At 41.2% G+C, this 24,333-nt stretch overlaps 2 protein-coding genes across 2 annotated transcripts in view; one reads left to right on the plus strand and one right to left on the minus strand.

Moving 5' to 3' along the window:
• Positions 1-23,204, minus strand: part of MRPL13 (mitochondrial ribosomal protein L13) — a 134,018-nt gene extending 110,814 nt beyond the window's left edge. Inside the window, exon 1 of the mRNA XM_069220683.1 lies at positions 23,069-23,204. Within this exon, the coding sequence (XP_069076784.1) occupies positions 23,069-23,095 (27 nt within the window). The 5' untranslated portion in view covers positions 23,096-23,204. The remainder of the gene's footprint in view (positions 1-23,068) is intronic.
• A 448-nt stretch (positions 23,205-23,652) lies between these two features.
• MTBP (MDM2 binding protein) overlaps positions 23,653-24,333 on the plus strand; it is a 192,924-nt gene continuing 192,243 nt past the window's right edge. The window contains exon 1 of the mRNA XM_069220682.1: positions 23,653-23,824. Within this exon, the coding sequence (XP_069076783.1) occupies positions 23,758-23,824 (67 nt within the window). The 5' untranslated portion in view covers positions 23,653-23,757. The remainder of the gene's footprint in view (positions 23,825-24,333) is intronic.

Below are 24,333 nucleotides of genomic sequence, written 5' to 3' on the forward strand. Positions count from 1 at the left end.
TGAGTTCAGAGACCTCCAACTGCACATCACCATCTGCTCCCAATGGGAAATTACACCTGAAAGATATTTCAAGGCAATCCTCATGTTACCCTATGGGGGAGAGAGGCCTTACAAGGTGCATGTCTGGAAGTCAATGCATCGCCTTTCCTGTGAGGAAAGATCACAGTAAGGAACCAACGCATTGTTTTGCTTTTTCGGCGGCTCACCTCCCCTGCGGCCCACATAGTCTTTGTTTTTGACGGATCTCAAGCACCGTGTGCTAAAAAAAAAAAATATATATAAAATAAAAAAAATACAACCATTCATTTCTGTGGATTAAAACATTTACAACTTTAAAAAGTGATAACTTTACTTGTAAAAAATGAACTTAGCAGTATTTCACTATCAGGACATGTAAAACACACGAGTACATGTCCTTATTTTTATATACACTGCACCCTGCCCATCCCATGGGGCTGCCTTGGACCTACTTCAGGGATGACTTACATGTAGAAAAAGGGGAAGGTTTAGGCCTGGCAAGTGGTTGCATTTGCCAGGTCCAAGTGGCAGTATAAAACACTCCACACAGGCTGCAGTGGCAGGCCTACTCATGTGGGTGGCACAATCAGTGCTGCAGGCCCACTAGTAGCATCTGACTTATGGGCCCTGGGCACACTTGGTGCACTACTAGGGACTTACTAGAAAATCAAATACGCACACCATGGACAAGCCAATCACCAGAACAATTTAGACCAGGAGCATATGCACTTTGGCACTGGTTGGCAGTGGTAAAGTGCCCAGAGTCCTAAAGCAAACAAAAACAGGTCAGAAAAAAATAGGAGGAGAAGGCAAAATGTTTGGGGATAACCCTGCAAAAGGGGCCTGGTCCACCAACTCAACACTGTGGGGTGACAAAAGCAAAAAGAATAGATGATGGATGGAAGTAAGAACAAAATCAAACATCCACCCTCAGTCACAGATCAGGGTTTAATCCATCATTTTTTCTGCTCACCATGCCACCCCCGTTTGAAACCAGACACATGCAAATAAGTCTTGACCAGGCACCCATGGGAACAGTCCAGCCCGAACTGCCAAGCCAGGCTGTCCCTGGACCGGAGACAATCATCCAGAGAAGGGTTTGAGGTATTACCCCTCATCAGCTAGGCCAGCATGAATCCAGTAGTACAGTGAGCACAGGACCCACATCTGGGCATACCCTTCCCACTTATGACATCAAAAACATTAAAAAAAATAAAAAATAAAAAAATAAAATAAAAAAGGAACGAATGCAGAACAAATCAAACATTCACCCTCAGTCACAGATCAGGGTCTAATCCATCATTTTTTCTGCTCACCGTGCCACCCCAGTTTGGACCCAACCAGTCCTGACTCTGCTCCCCATGGGAACAGTCCAGCCTGAACTGTCAAGCCAGGTCCTGCCCTGGACTGGAAACAAGCATTCTGGGATCGATTTTGGGGTATCAACCCTCATCAGCCAGGATAGCTTGAATCCAGTGTGAGGCAGCTGACAAAGAACCCAGGAAGTGTAGTCGCTGGTCAAAGTTCACAAAAATGTATATTAACTGTGATCCTGGTTGCAACGGGGATAGGGCCAGAAACTGTAGGTCAGGGGTCGATCCATGACTAAAATGAACATAATATTCTGTAAGCATTTCATTGGCTTTTCACCTACAGGCAAATGCATGTTCTGGTTCCAGTAAGAAAGCCCAGTTAATTAAACATGTGCCCGTCTGTAGGCCCACACATTAGACTCCTGGTTGTTGTATGGGAGAATAATTACATATGTTGATGGTGTATGAGGCTTTAGTCCGTGACAAAAAGATACCATGAATATGTGTGTTATTATTTTTAAAATAAAATGTATTGCACAGAATATAGGATAAGCAGAGCCAAAATGTGCAAAGAATTCAAGAGTTATATAATACATATGCTATAAAACTATACGCTTTTAGTAGTACACAATCATACCATACCTAGTACAGATCATTTTTGGGTTGTAGCCTACCAAACAGTGCAGCTTTCTGGTTTGGTAAAAATGTCTTGGGGACTTTAAGAAATTTGACCTTGGAATGCATTCCGCTCGTTGATTACCATTGGCTTTTTGGTTTGTAGCTCTTCCTGGCTTTCCATTTGCTGACAGCACTCCAGGTTCCCTTCGTCCCTCCCATTGCCTAAGCCATGTTTTTATTTAAAATGTTTCTTTATTGTCATTTACGTTACCGAAAGCATTTCAAAAGTACACCAAACAATGTTCTTACTTTGTGACCATGTGCCATTAGAGGTATGCCACAAGGAGTACAGAAGGTGTGTCAGTTTACCCCAGTGTATGCCCAGAAGTATATAGTTCCCATGTGTCTATGCACTTTGGTCATTCCCCTGTTGGCTACTCTCAAATGCTGTGTGGAGAAAATAGTTTAATCTTAGTCTGCAGCGGCGGATGTGTGTGCAAGTCCCTGTCTATATGCTATACTAATCCTATAAACTAACAACAAACCACTCCCGGGGAGTGAGAGGAGTGTCAGGTCAGCAGGACAAACACAGCACACTACAAACTTCCAAAATTCCAATCAGTCAGTGGGTGGTAGGAGAACCGTTTGCACCCTCGTTCCCCCTTCTAATTGGTGTACTGTCTACCGGTCCGTCCATCCCCCGTTGATAGTCTGTCCCCATCGGGTGTTCCCATTTGTCTGCACTCTCCTTCTACAAGTGTGCTATGGGGCATCTACGTACAACCCAGGCCTCCTTCCTAGTTAAAGCTCTCGTTTGCCCTGCACCATAATGTTGCATCTCCCACACAGTTCTCAACTCTTGGCACTGTGGGTTTTTTCCATGCCATCACTATCCTTCTTTTAACTAGTATTAGTGCGAGATCAGCAAACTTGATCCCTACTCTCTTGGGTCTTGGAAAGTTACCCAGTACGCACGTCTCTACTGTGTTCTCCAGTGAGCGATTCAGAGTTGTATTAATTTTCACCAGTACTTGGTCCCAGTAACCCCCGAGTTGTGCACAAACCCAGGTCATGTGTAGGAAGTCTGCATCCTTGTAGTGCGGGCATAACTGTGGTTCCCCGCTGTAGACTGCCTTCAGTCTGTGTGGCGTAAGGTACGTCCTGTGGGTATAGTTGTCTGGTGTTGAGTGACACTATTTGGGGATAAACAAGAAGCCTCTCCCACTCAGCGTCTGAGAGATCCCTGCCCAGGTCTGCCACCAGGGTGCCCCAGGGGCCCACCAGTGGCTTCCCAGCAGCCTAATTAAGTGCCTTATGAACCCAGGTGATCAAGTGGCTCCCTGCCTAAGACGGGTTTACTGTATTCTTCAAACTCGATTTCTGTTAACAAGACTTTAAATCGTGTTCTTATGTCGTCACATTTGCTGTGCATTCAATGACCAAAGTCAAACGTCAGGCGCTGTCTTCCAAGGGCACTGGTTCACTTTCCTTTCTCTTTCTTTAAAGTGAGAGGATTTATGTGATAATCTTGCTGGATACTGTGGTTTGCAAAGAGTCTTTTTCTAGCACACAGCATTTAAATAAGCTGTAATGAGCATAAGTCCAGAGCACAAGTAGAACTAAGCTGACAAACTAAAATGCATATTGACATGAAAAAGTTTTTTTGTATATCAAATAATCAAATTTTTTGTATATATTCGCAGACTGTGAAAAATGTAATGAAAAGCATAACAAATCAGAAGGATATAATGTTCCTCTCAATGTACCTAATAACAAAAAGTCTCCATGTGTTCAAAATGGTATATAGGCAGTCTTGGAAATGTTAACTTATGGATGTTGTCTGAATTTTATGGTGTACCAAACTGAAATGGAAACAAACAGCCAACATGTCTTTTGTCTTTGGAATAAAGACTTATTCAGGGCTGTAAAGGAACACTGAAAAACAACTGTCAATTAAAAATTAAAACCCACGAGTGGACACATGAAAATGCCCCATGGAATGTTCACTAGTGAAAATCTAAGTGCACACAAAAACCGTGAGGGTACAGGAAAGTGCCAATCACCAAAAATCAGCCATACACAGAAGTGGGTGTGCAAGAAAATAGGAAACAAAAATACGACAGAAGCCACAACCTAAACAACGTGACACAAGTATTAGGGCCAGAGACCAAGACAAGTCCAACTTAATGCACAACCAAGTATAAAACAAGATTTCCAACCAAAACAAGATGCTGCAAAAGCCCATCATAAAACAACCAGAAAATAACATAGTACCTTAAAAAAAGCATATTAAGGCAAATCTGCCAATCATTACTCCAGGCAACCACTGAAATACACTAAAAAATAAAATAAAAATAAAAAAGCCACAAAGAGATGCGCAATATATTACTCTACCATGCTTAGAAATTTAGAACGAAAACATAAAACTACTGAAATATAAGTCACTTACTTGTACTGCAAGTAGAACTATACTCAAATACTTAGAAAAGGGGATTTCTCAATTCTGGTATTCCCGTAAGCACAAGATAATCTTCACAAGAATATGGCAAGCAGAAAAGTACCCTTGAAAAGGCTATGTCAATATGAAAGAAAAATAAAAACACAAACACCCTTTTGAGTTAAACTGTTGTAAAGTCACCCATACCACTAGTGAATATATCCCCATTGCAAAAACAAGCCAGTAACATATATCCACATATAAATACAGCCTGTTGAGGTAATGCAGGCATAAAAAAATGCAAACAAACAAAGAAATTAAATATCCATTCTCAAAGGACTATCCGAGACCAGGAGGACACTACACCTACCTCCGTTGTACAATTCCACAAAAAAAAGAGGCCGCAGTGAGCCAGGATGCCAAGTTTGAAAAAGAGATGGAGTCATCCAGCATATAAAAGGTAATACAATAGACACTGAGAAAGGACCAACATGTCTCTCTTTTACAGGACACAAGTTTATAAAAACGGCCGCTATACTGTAAAGAGAGACTAAATAAAAATCATATGAGGCTGAGGGCCGGTGAAAGAGGGCTGTTTCAAAAAGGAACTTTAAAATATTGAACAGAGTGGTAATAAAAATCTCCCCATTTCACGAGAAAAATCAAACCACATCTCTACGTCGGCTACCATCTTTAAAATATAAATCACAACTGGCACTGTAAAATATGACCTCTTAGAGTAGTGCAAACATAAAAGATATAAACAAGCAAGAATAAATGCAATTCACAATCTCAGGCAGGTAATTGAGGCCAAGAGAACACTAACTACCTCAGGTCCAAAAAATTCCACAACCCGGAGATCACTGTGAACCAAGAATCAAATTTAAAAGATTCAAAATCATGCCATGTTAGGATAATACACATTCTTTTCAATACACTGTATAATTTTGAATCTGGTTCATATCATTCATTCTCTTCAGGAGTTTGCAATTTCGTGCTTAAGCTTCTACAAGACCTCATTAATATACAAGGTCCTTTTTTGTAAATCTACAATGCTTATTGTTTAATCAGAAACATTTGCAAGGCTATATGTTGACAATTTACTCAAGTTAATACATTTTATTGAAACATGCCTACGTGAAGGTCAGGAACATTACATTTCACATTCATGAACTAGGCCAGTTGTCAGGAGAAAACAAAACGCAGTCAGGGGTGTGGAATTTAATAAAATATCCACTGGTCCATGGGATAGGTTGCTTCATAAATCTACATGTCTTGTAAAAAAAAAAAAAAAAAAAAAAAAAAGGTGCTTGTCCCTTTCGTATCATTAGCACAGTAACAAATCCTGGCAGCAATCTCATTATGTAAGAGCTCTGATACTAGTCTCTTTGATTATGCCGGGTCTAATACTATGGTAGGATTTGAATACTAGCAATTTCAACCCTACTATAGCAATTTCCTTATTTTGCCACCTTTCCGCAGATCTACATTCTGGGGCTGTAGAAAGCAGTAAGCAATAGTTCCAGGGCTTGAATGCCTTTGAATTTTTCAAACCTACCAACTTGTATGTTTTAAGGATTTTCACCAGCTCTTTCCTAATTTTTTCCATACCAAGAAAACCTGGAAATGTACTCCTCACAAGTGCAAAAGTAGACATTCTTCCAGAGTTGGGAAGTGGTTGGAGGGAAAGTTAACTTGTAAACACACAATTGATTTTTACACAAGCAAATCTACACATGCATATTTACTCATGTCAAAATACAGTTCACACATTTCCTAGGAGTACATTTTCCTGATCTACTTCCATAAATTCATGAAAGTCACTAATACTAAGACATACACCATGGGTGCACTTTTGTGACTTTCTTTAAGAATTGGGCCCCTAATTAGGTCTGGCGTTAACCAAGACATTTTGTTTTTAATAAAATTCAATTTCTCTCTCTATCCATCTATCGGCTGGCTTTACTGTGAGTGATAGCATTCTGCTCTTCCACAAGGAGCATATTGGCACAAAAAGTTGTTTCGTTCAGTGCCAGGAACTACTGTGGCAATGTGTGCTTTTTTAGACCAATTTTTTTTTTGCCAATGTTGGTTACAATGGCGAGGGCCTGGCAGGTCTCTCTACAATAAAATGTTACAAAAGCCATGGGAAAACAAGACACTCTTTGACAAAACTAAAAGACTGCCAACCAATGTCAGAATGGTTAGTTTTGTCAGTGCTTGTTTATTTTCATGTTTTCTATAATCTCGTTGAAAATGGTTACACTGATTATCCATTATGAATATTTTTTGGGAAATACCATGAAGCATTAACACAGTTTTCTAAATGATGCTTCAAAGAAATAATACCTTACGATTTCACAAGTAATTTAGCAAAACTTTTTTTTTCTACTTGTATTTTCTTTCTGAACACTATTTTAAAAGCAAAGAATCAATCATGCTTACAAGCTTCTGCAAACATTTGTATCTACCCAGAGAGCACTCTGGAAATGTTATAGGTACCTTCATATTGTTAAACTTTTCAAACATGTGTACACAGGTTTTACTGGAACCACTGTCAGTAGTGCAGTGTGACCTTACAATGTTTATTTAGATTGCTCACCCTAATAATAAAGGATTTGCATTTATGAACCATATATACAAGTTTGAACAGCATTACCATATGGACACGAATATTACCTCAAATGCAGACAGTTCCCTTCTCTGTAAACTGAATGCCAAAGGATTTGTGTTGCAGGGGGTTGGGCCTACTTGTCCCAAAGACAAAAAAAACATGAAAACTTGTTGCTCTTGACCCCAACAATATGTCCTGGGTGTCGGACTATAGAAATTTAACACCCTGATCTGCAGTCCAAGATTATCTTTTTCCAAATTATGTGTGTCCTTTTTAGGGTCGAGGTTGCGTCGCATGCGCCTGCGAGACGCTTTAGTAGTTAGAAAAGGGCTCGGAGCCCCGTCCATGTCACGTCAGTGTCTTTCATTGGTTCTTGGGCTTGCCTTTTAAAATCTGCTTGCTTTCAATAGTGGAAGGCATGCATATGTCATGCCTTTTCCGGTGGTTAGCCATCCTCAAGTGCGGCGACCAAGTCCTGAAAACATGCGAGTTTTGCTGTTTTCCGTCCGGTTTGTGGACTACTTTTTATCATTTTTCGCAGCGCGATCTCACTTGGCAGAAGTTGAGCACTTTCCATGACATCGACCCTGTTACATAGTTAATTGCACTTTTGCCGGTTAAGTAGATAATTGCACTTTTGCCAATAGGTTTCACTACGAGTGAACTGTAGCAGCGCAATTGCGCTCTTTTTTTCCATTTAATGTAGCAAGAAAAGTGAGGTTGGAAGTTTACAACTGCGAATAGCTCTAATTTTGAGAAATGTGAGACATGTTGCATTGCAAATACTTGCTGTAATTTGCCTGCATGTGTTCCTCCCCACACATATATTTCCCTAATTTGATTAGCTGTAGGGTTAACCTGTGCCCAGCCAGAGATTGACTCTGCTAAATTTGAATTAAACTAATGATTGAAAACTCTGAGCATTGTGTGATATCTGTATCACAGATATTCTTATTGACTTTATTCATTATTATTCTTGAATGCTTAGTTTAATTAATGGTAGTTCGCCAAATTAATTTCTATGCCATGGGCAACCCTTGGTGATTATGTAGCTTTATAAATGGGTTATGTGCATTGTCTACATGACTTTGTGTTTGTAATAAATCTTTTAACTGTATTCCTGACTGGATTTTTTGCATTCCATGACCACATTGGTCATGGTGTCTAAATTGTTTGGAGTGGTGTTGAAATATTGTTGATGGTTCACCACACGTCTTTCTGGCTCCAAAAGGTCAGTCGACCTTGAGGCCCTTTTGATTCCTGTGAAGGATGAAAATTGCGTCCACAGCAGTAACCTTGAATACCCAAACACCTACTCCAATCTGTATCTCTTGCCCTTCTGGTTGTTCCCACCTTTGTCATGCTCGGAATGGGTCGAGTTCTTTCTGACCCATAGCTGGTTTCTCAAAGAACTCAACACATCCTTAACTCTTTTTATAAAGACTTAAAACCTTGGCTCTCTGTCATTATTTCAAAGGTCATTATTGCATATTTTCCGCTTTGTTCCCACCATGACACCCTGCTAGAGCATTAGTATCTGTGAATAATTATTCACCATCATAAATATGTGTCAGAATGGGCAAACAGGAAGCAAGGGTGCAGGGAAGGATAGGGCAGCACTAACAGTTGAAGAGTCTGGATATGCTCTGTGAAGATTCTGCCTTCGTCTCACAGTCACAAAAAGTAGATTCTGGTGTCAATTTTAAAGTTAATAAGCCATTTTATTACATAGCATAAAACTGGCAAGAAGGTGGCTTTCTGCTACTGTGCAATGATGTGCTCATCATACGATATGCACTACTAGACTTTTGTGCCTAGGTCTGAAATGTTGCCATTCACGAACAACTTTGTGGATGGCACGTTAGCTCTGGGCTCCTTAGCCGTTAAGGTGCTGCTACCTTTCAACCTGGATGTGTCCAGCAGCCCAAAGCCTTGTTGAGCAAGGACTTTGACATCTGCAATGATGCAATAAACACTGAAAAAGAGCACTTTTGATGCAGTATGGGAGACCAGCATGGGGAGATAATTTCTTACATACTGATAAAGCAGGGACCACGTATATTGAACTCTTTATTATATGCTGCATACGGATAGCACACCATGAGCCTGGTGACTGCTCCAGACCTCCATGGGAACTGCCAAGCGCTGGAAGATCCACCATGGAATGCATAACAAACCGTTCTACAAAGTGTATCATATTTACAATAACATCATAACATCTTCCTCCTTAAAATAAAACGTAATTAAAATCCCAACTATATACACACATTTATGAAACGTAAAACAAAGACACACACATTTGAGAAGAAACATACATCACAGAGAATCTCTGCAAACATCTAGCGATACGTGTGACTAATCTAGCACATAATCCTGCAAATACCTAGGATAATGTAAGGCTCTCCTGTCTCTTTCCTCTGAAACACTGACCATCTCACCAACTCATGTAAAAAGACTAATATGGTTCCACTCCCATCTTGGACAACAAATGTGTCCACTCTTGTACGACAAAGTGCATCATAAGTATGCAGATCCCCTCCTCCTTGAGTTGATAACCATAGACTAGGGACTTGAGTACACATTGGGTCGTCCATTACAGGCTCATACTTCAATCAGTTCTCTACTGATTAACCCCTCATTGGAGGCCTCAGCAACCCTTTGCAATTGTGAATCCTACATTTTCCTGACAACTGAAGTGCTGCTTTTACTCCACCAATTCCCAATTTCCACCAAAATTGCATGTTTGAAACTATCACAACCCATGTGGTTGCAAAAAAACTTAATTTGTTATTTTCAGACTTGAGGTCCTTTTAATTTTAATCACAACCCCCAATTGGAAATACACGTCTCTCTCATAGTTCAAAGAATACCTTGTTTTGCTTTTTTCCTGAGCTTCTTTCATTCTATGACACACACCAATCAACTCTGGTAACTTCATCCACAGCTATTTTCTCTAACACCTAGTTGGGTGACAATTTAGAAGAGCACTGCCTACCCCTCAGCAGTATAAATGGGAAAACCCCAGTGGTAGAATGTGGTGTATTAGAATAGCCCCATAACCTTCCTTGAACTGCATTCATTACATTAGCCCTTGAAGACACTGTGATCAGAGTACTGTCCTTCAACATCATGTTCATTCTTTCAACCATTCCGTTGCCCTTGGTACTATACAATGCCACCGATAAATGTTTGATGCCAAATGACTTTAAAAAAGTCTGCATGAGCCAAGACCTGAACTGAACCCCATTATCTGTAACCAACTCAAGTGGGAATTGTTATTTATTGTTATTTTCTGAACCAACTGGGCAAAGGTTTGATAAGTGAATGTGTGTCAGGCTCCCTCAGAAATCTGCCCGCAGGGGTGTGGAATTTATTAAAATATCTACTTGTCCAGGGGACAGGTTGCTTCTCAAATCTACTTGTCCTGTAAAAAGATCTACTTGTCCCTTTGGTGCCATGTAGTGTGGCGACAAATTATGGCAGCAATTAATAGCCTCTCTGATTATGCCAGGGCTACTACCATAGTAGGGCTTGAATTCTTGGAGTTTCAATCCCTACTGTAGCAATTGCCTTATTTTGCCACCTTTCTGCAGATCTGCATACTGGGGCTGGAGGAAGCAGTAACCAATAGTTCCAGGGCAGGAATGCCTTTGAGTCTGCAAACCTACTAACCTGCATGTTTTAAAGATTTTCTCCAGCTTCTCTCTAATATTTTCCCATAATAAGAAAGGTTGGACATTTACTCCTGACAATGGCAGAATTAGAACTTCTTCCAGGGTTGGGAAGAAAGTGGCTGGAGGGAAAATGAACTTGCAAATGCTCAATAGATTTTCACATGAGCAAATCTACACATCGTATTTACCCATGCTAAAATACAGTTCACAAATATTTGATAGGGGTACGACATATACCATGGGTGCACTTTTGTGACTTTCTTTAAGAATTTGGGGCCACAAGTAGGTAGGTTCAGATTTGTGACCTGCAAATTGCGAGTCACAAATCCGAATGTAGGATGGTATCCTGGACACCATCTGTGATTCTCAAGGGCTTCGCAAATGCCCACATCATGAATAATCATGAGGTGGGTCGCAATTTGCGACCCCCTCGTGAATGGTGGCCTGCTGGAGACAGCAGACCCCCATGTCTGTGACTGCTTTTCAATAAAGCAGTTTTTTTTGTAATGCAGCCCGTTTTCCTTAAAGGAAAACGAGATGCATAACAAAAACGAAAAATTAAACGTTTTCGTTTCATTTTTTCCAGAGCAGGCAGTGGTCCACAGGACCACTGCCTGCTCTGAAAAAATGTTTACAGTGACATTCACAATGGGGGAAGGGGTCCCATGGGGATCCCTTCCCTTTTGCGAAAGTGTTAGCACCCATTTGAAATGGGTGCAAACTGCGATTGGTTTGCGCCCGCGGTCACAAAACAATCCTACATTGCACTGCGAGTTGCAATTAGGAAGGGAACACCCCTTACTAATTGCGAATCGCAAACCCGTTTTGTGATTCGGTAACCAGGTTACTGAATCGCAAAACTGGGTTGGTGCATCACAATGTGCTTTTTGCACGTCGCAAATAGCGAAAGTCGCTGTTTGCGACATGCAAAAAGCTACCTACATGTGTGTCTTGGTCCCTAATTAGGTCTGGTGTTAACAAAGACATTTTGTTTTTATTAAACTTCTATTTCTCTGTCTTTCGGCTGGCTTTACTGTGAGTGATCGCATTCTGCTCTTCCACAAGGAGCATATTGCCACACAAAGTAGTTTTGTTCAGTGTCAGGAACTACAGTGGCAATCAGTGACGTAACAAAACTGGAGGGTGCCTTTGCAAAGAACCAGGGGGAGCCCCCTCTCCAGACTCACTCAGGGCAGGTGCAGTGCTGAAGGGACCTCCTGGAGGGCGGCTGCGGGGCCTTTGTTATGCCGCTGGTGGCAACGTGTGCTTTAAGAGTTCAAAAACTTTTGGGGGGGGTTTTGCCAATGTTTGTTACAATGTTGAGGGCCTGGTAGCTCCCACAACAATAAAGTGTTACAAAAGCCATGTCAAAACAAGACACGCATTGATGAAACTAAAAGACTTATAAAAATATGTCAGATCAGTTGGCTTTGTCAGTGTTTGTTTATTTTCATGCTTCCCATAATCGTGTTGAAAATGGTTACACTGATTTTCCATTAGAAATATTTTTGGGAAATACTAGCATGCATCAACACATTTTACTAAATGACACTTCATTTGCATATAATCAGAGAGCATTCTGGGAGCATTATACTTAGCCTCTTAGCCTAAACTTTTCCAACGTGTGTACACGTTTTTTCTTTTTGTACTGGAACCAACGTCAGTAGTGAAGTGTGACCTTAAAACATTTATTTACAGCACGCACCCTAATAATGAAGGCTTTCAAATAATGAACCATAAATACAGGTTCGAACAGCATTATCTTTTGGAAACACATTACCTCAACTGCAGAGAGTTCCACTCTCTGTAAACAGGCAGCCAAAGGGTTTGTGCTGCAGGGGGTTGGGCCTACTTGTCCCAAGGACACAGTAAACATAAAAACTTGTTGCCCTTGACCCCAAACAAAATGTCCATAGGAATTCCACATCCCTGTGCCCTCTACCTATCTGGAAAAATAATCCACTATCACCAAAGAATATCTCATGTTTGCTGGCAAACTAAACATTTGTCCAATAAACTCCTTACCAAGTTTTACCCAGGGTCCCCTGGGAATCTCAACAGAGCACAACAGTCTCTTGAATACATGTAATGACTTATGTGAATCGCTACAGTCAGTGCAATTTCCTAAAATTATCTTGCTCTCATTGTCTAACCAAGGCCACTAATAATACATCCACACCCTCTTTTTGATTCCTGTCAAGCCTACATGGTCTTGGTGTGCCAGGTTCACCAATCTTGTCCTCAACTCTGCCAGAGGCATGGACGTGCTGCCATGCAATTAAAGACGGTCTTCCACCGAGATTTCGTCTTTGCCCTTAAAATAAGGTTTGAGTACCCTGCAAACATTACTTCTCTTGAAGCCAACCATTACTAATGTATTTTCTAAGAGTTGTCTGACACACATCTTGTTCTGAATAAGAATTCCATTCCTAAAGGGTAATTGCTCCTCCTGCAATCACTTACCCTCACTTACCCATCAACCCTTACTACTACATATTCAATATCTTCATCTTTAGGATCCTTATTACTAATGTTTACTGTACACCTAGAAAGGAAGTCCGCTCTAACATTCTTAGCCTCGGAAATGTGTACTACTTCAAAGTTGAATTCATACATTCTTGCTAGTAACCAGACTAGCCTGGGGCTGACTCGATTAAGGTTCTTTCCAGATAATAAATACACAAAGCAGCTTGTGGGTGGGGTTAGAAGTGAATTTGTCCTTGCTGACAAGTATGTTGAGAAATGCTTGGTGGCCCACATACACACCAAAGCTTTGCATTCTATAGTGCTGTAGTTGTGTTCTCGTGATGACAGAAACCTTTAAGCGAATGCTAGTGTTCTCTTTGCCATCCACCAAGTGTGTGACGACAGAACCCAGACCTATGCCACTGGCATTAACCGTTACTGCATTCAAGGAAAATGTGGAATATTTAGTAAGTGCAGGGACTTCTACTATCATTTTTTCCAAATACCTCACACTCTCTGAGAGGATCAGTTTGGAGAGCAACGCTGTCTGTGAATTTGGAACAAACATCTCTAGAAAGGACCTTAACTGGTCTCTGTCCACCGGATCTGGGCTTGCTTTAATGGCATTCATTAGATCGTTTTTAGGTTTGATTTCTGCCCCTGATAAAATGTGTCCTAGATATTCCACTTACGGCCCCATGAACTGGGATCTCTCCCTCTTCAAGGTAATCCCATGCTCTTGCAACACACCCAGCACTTCCTTAAACACTTTACTATGATTCTCTTCATCATTGGTGAATACAAACATGTCATCTTGATAAGCCATCACATTTTTACACTTTCCAAAGAGCTTGAACATTAGCTTTTGAAAGAATGATGCTGCAGAGGCTAAACCGAATGGCAAGGGTAAGAATCTTTAGTCCCCAAATGGAGAATTGAACGCAGTTAAGGATTTTGATTTCTCACTCAACTCCACCTGATGGTACGCAGTCTTAAGAGCCAAAGTGGTGAAAGCCTTGCCCCCACCACCCCTAGCTGTGGCTACATTTCCTGAATTCTGGGAAGTGAAAAACAATCCACCAAAATGTTTTTATTAAGAGACCGGAGGTCCACACATAACCTTATATTACCATTCTTCTACAACAACATGAGAAATCCTTTGGGAGGAATCAACAGACTCTGTAACTCCTTCTGCACATAAGCTATCAATATATTCTTTCAGCTGACCCCTGACACTAATTGGAACATTCCTGACTTTGTGGACTAGTGGTATGGCTCCACCTTTAGTACAATCACATGTTTGAACCCTTTGGCCAGTACTAGGTGGTCTGCAAACAGTGGAACAGGTCTTTTCAATAACTCATTAAAAGACTGAGGAAAATTTGAATGACCATGTGTATCAATCAGTGAGATAGGGCACGCCGCCCCTGGTCTCAAAATCATTTCAAAAGTTGTGCTTCAAGCATTTTGATAGACACAACTCCCCCACTATCATTTTGTTCCGAATCCTCAACATGCCCTCTAGGCAGTCTGTCTTCATTAATGAATGTGACCTTTTGGGAATTCTTACAAACTCTGACAAATTGTCAAAGTTTTCTGCACTTTAGACAAGTCTTTTCCTATCCCTGGTTGACATTGGGCATTTGCAAAATGTGAGTTTGAACCACATCTCAAACATGAAGCATTGGGATTTGTAGGTGGCTTCCTGATTTTTCTGTTAACTTTTGAACCGCCTGCATCGATCTAAGATTTTGCAAAAATGGCATTGACTTGTTCTACTTCTGTTAAAGTTTTACTTTGGGTTAGTTCATTAGAGGCCACCGCTGATCTTTCAATCCCCCTTGCAATTTCTTGAAGATTGGGATTACGGCAGCGCAGCACTTTTTTTGGATACCTTTATCATAGCAGTTTACTACAATTTGATCCCTAAAGTAATTATCTATATTTCCATCAAAGTCGCAAGTCAAACATAACACCCTTAATTCTGCCAGGAGGCTGCCTACTGACTCATGCTGTAGTTGCCTATAGGTGAAAAATCTATGTTGTGCCACAATTACTTTCAGTTTATTTATTTATGATACGGAACTCCAAGAAGTTCCAGATAAAAACATACATACAAAAAAATCCTGTAAGATGAATGACCTAGAAACGGTCATGAACAGTTACATTACCCATTTCTTACAAGGCAATTCGATAATATAATTAACAAAATTTAAAAAGCATTTAAAAGTTAAACATTCTGCAGCAAAACAATTCATTTGGAGGGTCAAAAAAGGCCTGCAGTACTTCTGATGCAGTATGTAAAGAAAGTTGAAGGCAGATTGGGCGTAACCATCTACAACGATGTGACAGCAGGGCTGGGCAAATGAAAACAACATGATTCAGGTCCTGAATACCATTTTGACAGAAGTTACAAGTCGCTGAAGATCCATGCCATCTAGCCCATAGTGTATTGAGAGGAAGCAGCCCCTGTCTTAATAGGAGCCAGAATCGTCTGATCCCATGTGGCAGGTTTCAGATAAGATGGGGCTGCATTTCCTTCAATAATGCAGTGTCCGTTACAGATTGGAAACCCTGCTTATGTGCACAAGCCTTTTTATCTAGGCGAAGACTCACAGACCAAGTTGCTTGTCTAATGGTGTATTTTAGCTGTGATGGAGTGAGTATGAGATGAGAGGCAGGATACACCTGTAATAGGTCTGTGGCATATATGAAATTCCTGCCAATAGTGTATCTCGCAGCCAGAATTTCTTTCTTTAACAAAGACCTCAAAGAGTCATCACCACACTTTCCAGACTAACCACCCAGTGTACCACCCCAGCCAGACCTTGCACGAATAAGCTTCTCAAACCCATCTCTAGCCTTAGGATTGCTGCTAAGAGGGTCGAGTTTACACATGTTAATTTCCTAAGAACACAGCCCCTCAAGCTTGTCTAAAAAAACAATTAGAGACTCTTACTTGCTTTAAACCATAAAGTAAGGAAGGAGGTATCTTTGCTCGGTATACCTCTTAAAGGTGTTTAAAATGTCTACTGCCTGTCGCCTTATAAAGGGCATCCAAACTATTTGCTTGGGGTTGTGCCTTACTTAGGTTGTGTTCTATGTGAGCCCTGTTGCTAAGGTTCCTGCAAACAATTTTTCCAAAAACATTGTACGAGTTTACCCTTTCTAGTATCTAGGTTTCCAATGACCAGCTGAATTTGTCATACTTAAACTTCTTCTTACCATGGAAACACAGAATTTTACTTTTAGAGAAATTTATTTTTAGAGAGTGGGCTTCTGTAAATTGCTGTAAGGCCTGCAGATGATTATGTAACCCTTTTGGCATCTGATCCAGAATGATTATATCTTCAGCATACAGTAAAGAGGTTATTGGCCTACCTCCCAATATGGGGGCGAAACCCATGCGCCAAGTTAAATAGCTCGGTAAATCTGAAATGTATAAGGAACACAGCAACTGGGCCAACATACACCATTGTCTTAAACCGTTCTGTGTTGGGATTTCATGAGACAAGCCTCTATCTCCCCCTAACAACACCCTACACCAGGCGGAGGAATGGAGGGCTATCACCAAATCTAGTAGGATACCAGGCATACCTAAACTTAAGAGCTTTCTCCATAGCGTCACCCTATCTACTTTGTCAAAAGCTGTAGAGAAATCAATAAAGGCGGATTAAATCACCTCACCCTTATTTTGCCAACTGCATCTAACAGCGATCTGGAGGTAGTTCCCAGGACAGTTAAGATCCCCTTTCTTAAATAGGGGAACAATAATACTATCCTTCCAAGACCGAGGAGTCTTCCTAGTTTCATAGCAGCTCTGAAAGACCTGGTACAAGACTTTACTCCAGTTAAAATCATCATATTTTATAACCAGAATAGGAATTTCATCTGGACCCACTGCTGCCTAACTACGCATGCCTCTAATGACCTCTTCAATTTATCTCAGAGAGAGAGAGGGAAGTATTTGAGAAATAGTCACCAGCTAGGGGATGCTCCTCTACGATGGATGCGTACAGACCTGATATGAAAGTGGACCAGCTTGCTTCTTGATGATCATTGGAAGAGACCTAGTTCTTGAGCCACATCCTTCTGCTACCATCGACCAGAAACGGATAAATTGGCCATTAAATGCAGCTTTCCTTACATTAATCCAAAATCTGTCAATTGCATCTCCTTTTAAACGCTGCCTTAAACGATTCCTTCTTCTTATTAGTAGGGATAACAGAGTATTTCTTTCTAAAGAGTATTCTCTATATTGCTTGTGGAATTAATCTCTCTATTCAATAGAAGTTGGGGGGGTGGGGGTAGGCGGGGTTTCACCACGTGCATACTCGGGCCTTCTGGTGAGTGATTACAAGTAGCTGCTGCATAAACACTGAAAAATTCTCCAAAATATTTCCTGCCCAGCTTTCGACGTTGCCTGAGGCGAACTCTAGTCTACCTTCTAGCCCCTTAATCCTGTCATAGGTCCAATGAGCTCTACCCGTTTGGATATTGAATTTTGATTTTGTCCCCTCAAAACCCCAAGTGCCTGTCATGGGTCCAATGTGTTCTACCAGTTTTGATACTGAATTTTTATTTTGTCCCGTCAAAACCCCAAGTGCCAGCGGGAGAACTTTCAGGTTAAGAGATGCTAACATAGTATGACCACTAAGTGCTGTCTCTATTACTTTTATTTTGTGTGCCGAGGAGAATGCCTGATAGCTAGTTACTACTTAGTCTAGAATTGGGGCCCCCCTCCCCCCGGTTTTGTGTGTGTAATGAGCTGGTGAATCAGAGGGAAGCCTTCCATTTGCTATAATGCAGTCACTCATCTTAAAGTGCTCAAGGAGGAGCTTCCCTCGCTTCCACCATTTCACTGGTATCATCTTTGAAATGGTTGTTGAGTCTGATGATAGCCTCCATATAAACACTCCACTCTATTTCAGGTGGCTAAATAGCAGAAGGCAAAGTATCAAAAATGATTTGGCCTTCATCACTTATACAATTATAAAGTAATGCTAGCTTCTTTGCGGAAGCAAATTTTGACTCATCAATGGCAATTAAATCGGTATCAAATTTTTTCAACTACTGTTTTCACTCAACCTTGCGTTCACCTGGTTCTGCCAAAAACATAAATGGTGGAATATTTTCATTTTGCATTGTGACTAATTCCTGTATAAAGGTCATGATTAACAAAAAAAATACAAATAGAAACTACTGCTCAACAGAATGGAAAGGTGACAGCAAATATGGAAGCAGACAAGGTTAAAGTATGTTGGAAACCGCCAATGCCAAATTGTGAAACCAATGATCAATAAAAAGCTTGGAAAAAAGAAGAACCAATCATGTGCACTTTAACTTCCTGGCAACAATTGACTTTGTGGTGAACAAGCATAACTGAGGCTTTTAAGGTCCCACTGATCTCTCAGCAAAGATGGCTTCTGCTGAGTAAATTCCTTGCGGTGATAATATTTGCAACAAAAAGCTAGCTGGAGCCAGAAGTCAGAATATCTTTTTATGCTTGCTCTGCTTCGGTACATGTATGAAGTTTTCCAGCTAAAGATGACGTACGGAGTTTACAGGCGCTGGTGAAATCAAAAGTAGAGACCCCAGGGGAGCATACAATCTGGAGACGCTCATGGAGAACAAACGCAGCCAATGTGCAGGGAAACAGGAAGAGAGCAGGATCTGGCAGAAGCTCATGCAGAACAAAGGCAGCCACCACACAAGGTAACAGGTAGCTGCTGTGCGAGCACAGGCAGCGACTGGCCTACTCGCCAGTTAAATTAGCGCCAAGTATTCAAAAAAGAACAAACAAACATCGATCCACATGTAACGCGGTAAGATCCAAAGTAAAAAACACATCTGTAAGACGCTTGCAAAATCAGCGACCATGAGCGGAGTGCAGAGGGTATAAAGTGCCTTGGAACTGGGACGCGCGCAATGCGGTACAACATAGTTAAAGACAGCCTCAGCGCCTCTCAGGCCCCCTGACCAGAACACAGCAATGTCGCTTTAACGCCTCAGCGAGAACCACTCTAACATCTCTTCTTAGGCTGAACGAATGTAACACTTGTCACTGCCACAGTGAGAAGTGCTGTCCGTAATTCAGGTGTCACTTTTTCCACATCTCACAGCTCGACGCCAAATAGTGCTATGTACTGACAGCACAGACCACGTATACTGAACACTTTGTTATTACATCAGGCATACGGACAGCACATGGTGAGCCTGGTGACTGCTCCAGACCTCCGCAGGAACTGCCAAGCTCTGGAACACCACCATGGAACATATAACAAGCCATTCTACAAAGTGAGTCATAGTTACCATACTAACATAACACAACTGCTTTTACCAAGACCGACACTAACAATTATGAAAAACTAAAAGCCTGTATTTCGGGCAGCAGATAAACCAACTATGAATGGAAAGCCTTTCACTTCATGTTACCGAAGCTCAGAGAAACTACTGAGTGATTTATTTACCACATTTTTTGAAGTTGCACATTAAGCACTGTAATTTTGACAAGTACAACTGTGAAAAAGAACTCAATAATGGTGCAAGTTATCACTTTTTTTTTAATAAATAATAAAAATGCTTCTGCAGAGTTCCAGAGAACTGAAGGACATTTTGCCAGAGCTGCAAGCATGGCAGTTTCAAGCAGAGATGAAAGCTCATCACTGAAAGGGTGTCAGTGCAGCTAGTGTCATATGCTGTGTCCAGGACACATATATGTTTGATCACTATACTCGCAGGCAACATTATAAACGTGGATATAATTGACAGCATTTTGGAGCATGGCCTGCTGCCTCTGGCAAGACATATATTATTTCCAAAAAGTGTGCGAGTGTCGCAGTTTAATGCAGTCAAACAGTTCACAGTAATTGTGTCAATGGTCACAGCTGTGCAAATTAGATGCCAAACAAGTAACCTGGTCCAGACACAAGACCAAAGGTATAAACATCTGAAGCGCTGCTCTAGCCATTCACTGCTGATTGAGCGGCTGGCCCATCAATGTGGAAAGTGTTCTCCAGCAAAGGCAAAGCACTGACTGAAGACATCTTACTGAACAGGCACCTGACATTGATGTAAGTGGAGTGAAAGTGCCATTCCTGGTGTAAGCATAAGTGTTGTGACAGGGGAATTTGCTTGCATGCCGAGAAATACTCAACTGCTATGGAGACCCAGAGTGATGATTTATAAGCATGCTTACATCACCATACATGCGTGACCATGCGCATGGAGCCATTTTAATGATGTATTTACTGTTCTAAGATGGCACATGCCCATTGCAGTGGTAAATAAAAATTATAATAACTTACAGTTGTGAAAGCTGCTACTCACTCAAAGTTTTTTTTTTTAATAAAAGGACCACAATGGTGGTAGCGGCGGGCACCAGAGGAGAGAATAGTGGGGGGAAACAGTGAAAGCAGGGGGAGCAATGTGGAGTGGATAGGGCAAAAATGGAAGCATCTGAGGTGGGGAAAATGAATACAAAGTGAAATAATTGGAGTGGGAAGCATTCAATGGAGAAGTTAGTCTGGAGGGAGTGACAGTTACATGGTGCAAGTGGGGAGGGGGCGGTGAAATTACTTGAGAGGAAAGGCAGCACTCTAGGGACAAACCGAAAAAACTCAGGCGATCTGATGGGGTGCTAGAAGAAAAATAAGAAAAACGTGTTTGCTGAGCGTGAGAAGAGGAAGTATACAAGTCCTTTGGTTACAAGGAAGGTAAAGAAGATATTACTCCAGAGGCGGGGGAAAATACAAGAAGAGGAAAGAAAGCTATAGAATAAGAAGCAAGCAAATGAAAATGAGAGTGACAAGAATGCCCAGCAACGGTAAGCAATGGGCCTGCTCCAAGGTGTCTGTAACTTTTGCTATGTTTCACAAAAAGACTTTTTGATGACTGACAGATAAGTAGGAGACAAATAAAAGATAAGGCACAGGCTGTTACTTACTCCCATCCTCGGGGTCTGCCCCTTCTGTTGCCACCCCCAATTTACGAGTTCCCAAATTATTTTCTATTTCCAGGACTGGTTTTACTATATACACTCCTCATTCTATTTGAAAACGTTACCAACATGCAATAGGTCACTGCTGAGAAACCTTTCAGCTTTAATGCCCACCCTCCTATAATTAAATAACAGAATCAATCTGTGCCACAGAAAACATTTTTCTACAGGAAACTCGTAAATACTTATCACTTTTCATTCATTCGCCTGTTTCCTTTGTCAACACTTTCAATTATTAAATCAAACAGGTTTAGACACATGCTGAGGCCCTGTGAGTCTCATAAGACGATGACCCTTGTGCAAATAAAATAAACTTTCACAGTCAAAACCAAAAGGGTTTACTTGAATTTAAGAGTCATTGCAGAATGCAAAAAGTAGTTAGTCAGCCAAATTAAATATCAATCATGAACCAAATAACAGAAATGCAAACAAGATCAACATAAGGTATCCCCCAAAGCTAGAACTAAAGTATGGAATGTCTAAGTGTGGATCGACAGACTAGTGCAGAGTAGACACAATTTGGAAGACAGAAAAGTCTGAACATAAAATCAGCAGACAGGTCAATTTGGAGTCTGGCTTTGAGAAAGTAAGCAAAATGTCTGGCACATCTCCCAAAATGGCACATTTTATATGATTCACTCTCCCCTACAATGTATTCCATTAAAAAAAAATATATATATATTTTTAGTTTAAATATGGCACAGTGTCTACTGGCCACTGGGAGCAAGAGGCTTGCTGTTTGTAAATGTGACACTTTGAAATGGGAGAAATTTCAAATGAAGAGTTAACTTAAATCATTAAGGTAACTTTTCAGAAAAATAATTGTGTTCTTATGCTCCAATATGGAGTTGAAAAGGACTTTTTTGTAAGGGTTAAATACATCAGTGTTTCCCCTCTGTGCCCCAGCATGGGTCATAAATGTGACTGCACACAGCTCATTATCAGGCCCTCCTATCTGCAGCCTAACAATAATAATGTGAAATAAACATAGCCTTCCCTTAAAAATAAAAAGGTAAATATGACCCTATGCTTATTTAAAAATGAACTTGGAAGACTGTGAGCTACTCTGAAGGGGTCTGTGAGCTTCTGGTATCTCATGATCGACTGCAAAGCCTTTATTATTATTATTTTAAATGTTGTAAGCTCAAACTGCACTACTGACTTTTGCAAAGTTTAACAATATGAGGCTACATATAATGCTCCCAGAATACTCTCCGATTAGATGCAAATATTTGCAGAAGCTTGAAAACAAGACTGATGATTCTTTGCTTTCAAAATAAAATAAAAAAAATTCACAAAAAGATGAAACTGAGAAAAAAAAAAAATATTCTAAACAAGCTCCGGTGAAATTTTAGGTACCATTTCTAGTAAAATGTGCTGATGCATGCTAGTATCTCCAAAAAATATTTATGATGAGAAAATCAGTGTAACCAGTTTCAACAAGATTATGGGAAGCATGAAAATAAACAAGCATTGGCGGTCGGCCTTCTAATTTTGTCAAACGTTATTGTTGTGGGACCTGTTGGACCCTCATCATTATAACAAACATTGGCAAAAATATTTGTAGGTGTCAAAAAGCAAACAATGTCTCAGCTGTACCTGAACAAAGCTACTTTGTGTGTGGATATGTTCCCTGTGAAACAGTAGAATGCTGTCACTCTCAGTGAAGCCAGCTGACAGATAGACAGGATTTAATAAAAACAAAAGGTCTTGGTTGACATCAGACCTAAACAGGTACCAAATTCTTAAAGAAAGTCACAGGTAATGAGTAGCGGACAGTACCTGCCCATTTAAAGCACTGCCTCCACCATGAATGGGAATGAGTGAGCGAGAGTGGCACAACAAGGGTTAGGGTAGGAGACATGGGAGACCGACAGAAGGGATCGCCGCGCTGGGGAGGAAGACGCATGCAACCTGAGGGTGACTTACCTGTGCAGCTCTGGTGACCCCCGCCATCCTCGCACGCTCCGGTGCCTGGGCTCAATGTGAGCGGAGCGTCACACACACACCGCTCCGGCCGGAAACAACATGCGACCGTTCACATCAACCGTGGCAATCCGGAACTGGAAATGATGGGAAAAAATAGCACTCGCTGACGGAGCAACATGGTGAACGCACAAAACCACACAGCGGTGAAGCGCTTTACACGTACGGCACGCCAGGGGCCATCTTTGAGCTGTCATAGTCCTGAAAATGTACTCCTACGTTTTCATGCTGTACTCATTTCTTTCCGGTAAATACGTTTATTTGAATGTTATTAGTTTTCATAACCACGTATTTTATGGCGACGTGGCTGCAAATGTTTACTACAGAACAAATTATTTGTGTTACTAACGCTTAGTGACTTATGTTTGAACGCCCGGAAGAAGGCATTTTATAGTCACCCTTTGATGTACCTGAGATTTTACAAGATCAAAGCCTCCTGTAATACCAAACTTTTTTTCCAACAGTTGTCCTGACGGCGTTGTCCGCCCTCGCTGTCGCTGCTCGCCGCTGGGCGGAAGTGCGTCGGATTGCAGCGGGTTTTTCGGATGCTGCAACGGTCTGTAGTGGTGCTGGGATAGAGCAGCAGTAGCTCTCCGGCTGAGCAGTCGGGTAGAGCAGAGTGTGCCAGTGGCATGGACCGGTATCTGCTGTTTTTGAGCTGGGAGAGTAGACCAGAGACCGGGATTGCCACGACTGGAGGTCTGTTTTGGCAGTGCTCTCTATGCTGCATGAACGCATTCTGTAAACTGCAGAAACCTAGTGCGTGAGCTAGGGATGTAAGGTTAAAATATAATTGGTGTTGATTTCATCTTGAATAGTTATCCCAAAATGTGCATGTACGCAAACCATAGGGAATATCGGCGAAATTATTGATCTTGTTCTGAAGCGTAGCGATAGTCACTACAATGGAGTCTCTTAGTCTTTCCAACCCAAGGCTACATTAGTTTAACTCTCGTCATTGTTGTTAAATACCATACAAAACAAAATCAGACGGTGCTGCTTTTTAACTGGAAAAAGGTGTCAGACTTTATAATATTAATGAAATACCCCGTATGTCTGTTAGATCGACAATGCTAGCCAGAATCCACCTTACCGGGTGTCGGTGAGTGGATATCTCGGGATGCTTCTTTACTTTAGCCTGGTATTTAGCATGGTATTTTAGCCGAGGCTTGTACGTATCAAGACTTATTCTTCGCCATTTGCAATTA

This window comes from Pleurodeles waltl, chromosome 2_2 (genome assembly GCF_031143425.1).
Source record: "Pleurodeles waltl isolate 20211129_DDA chromosome 2_2, aPleWal1.hap1.20221129, whole genome shotgun sequence".
Lineage (NCBI taxonomy): Eukaryota > Metazoa > Chordata > Amphibia > Caudata > Salamandridae > Pleurodeles > Pleurodeles waltl.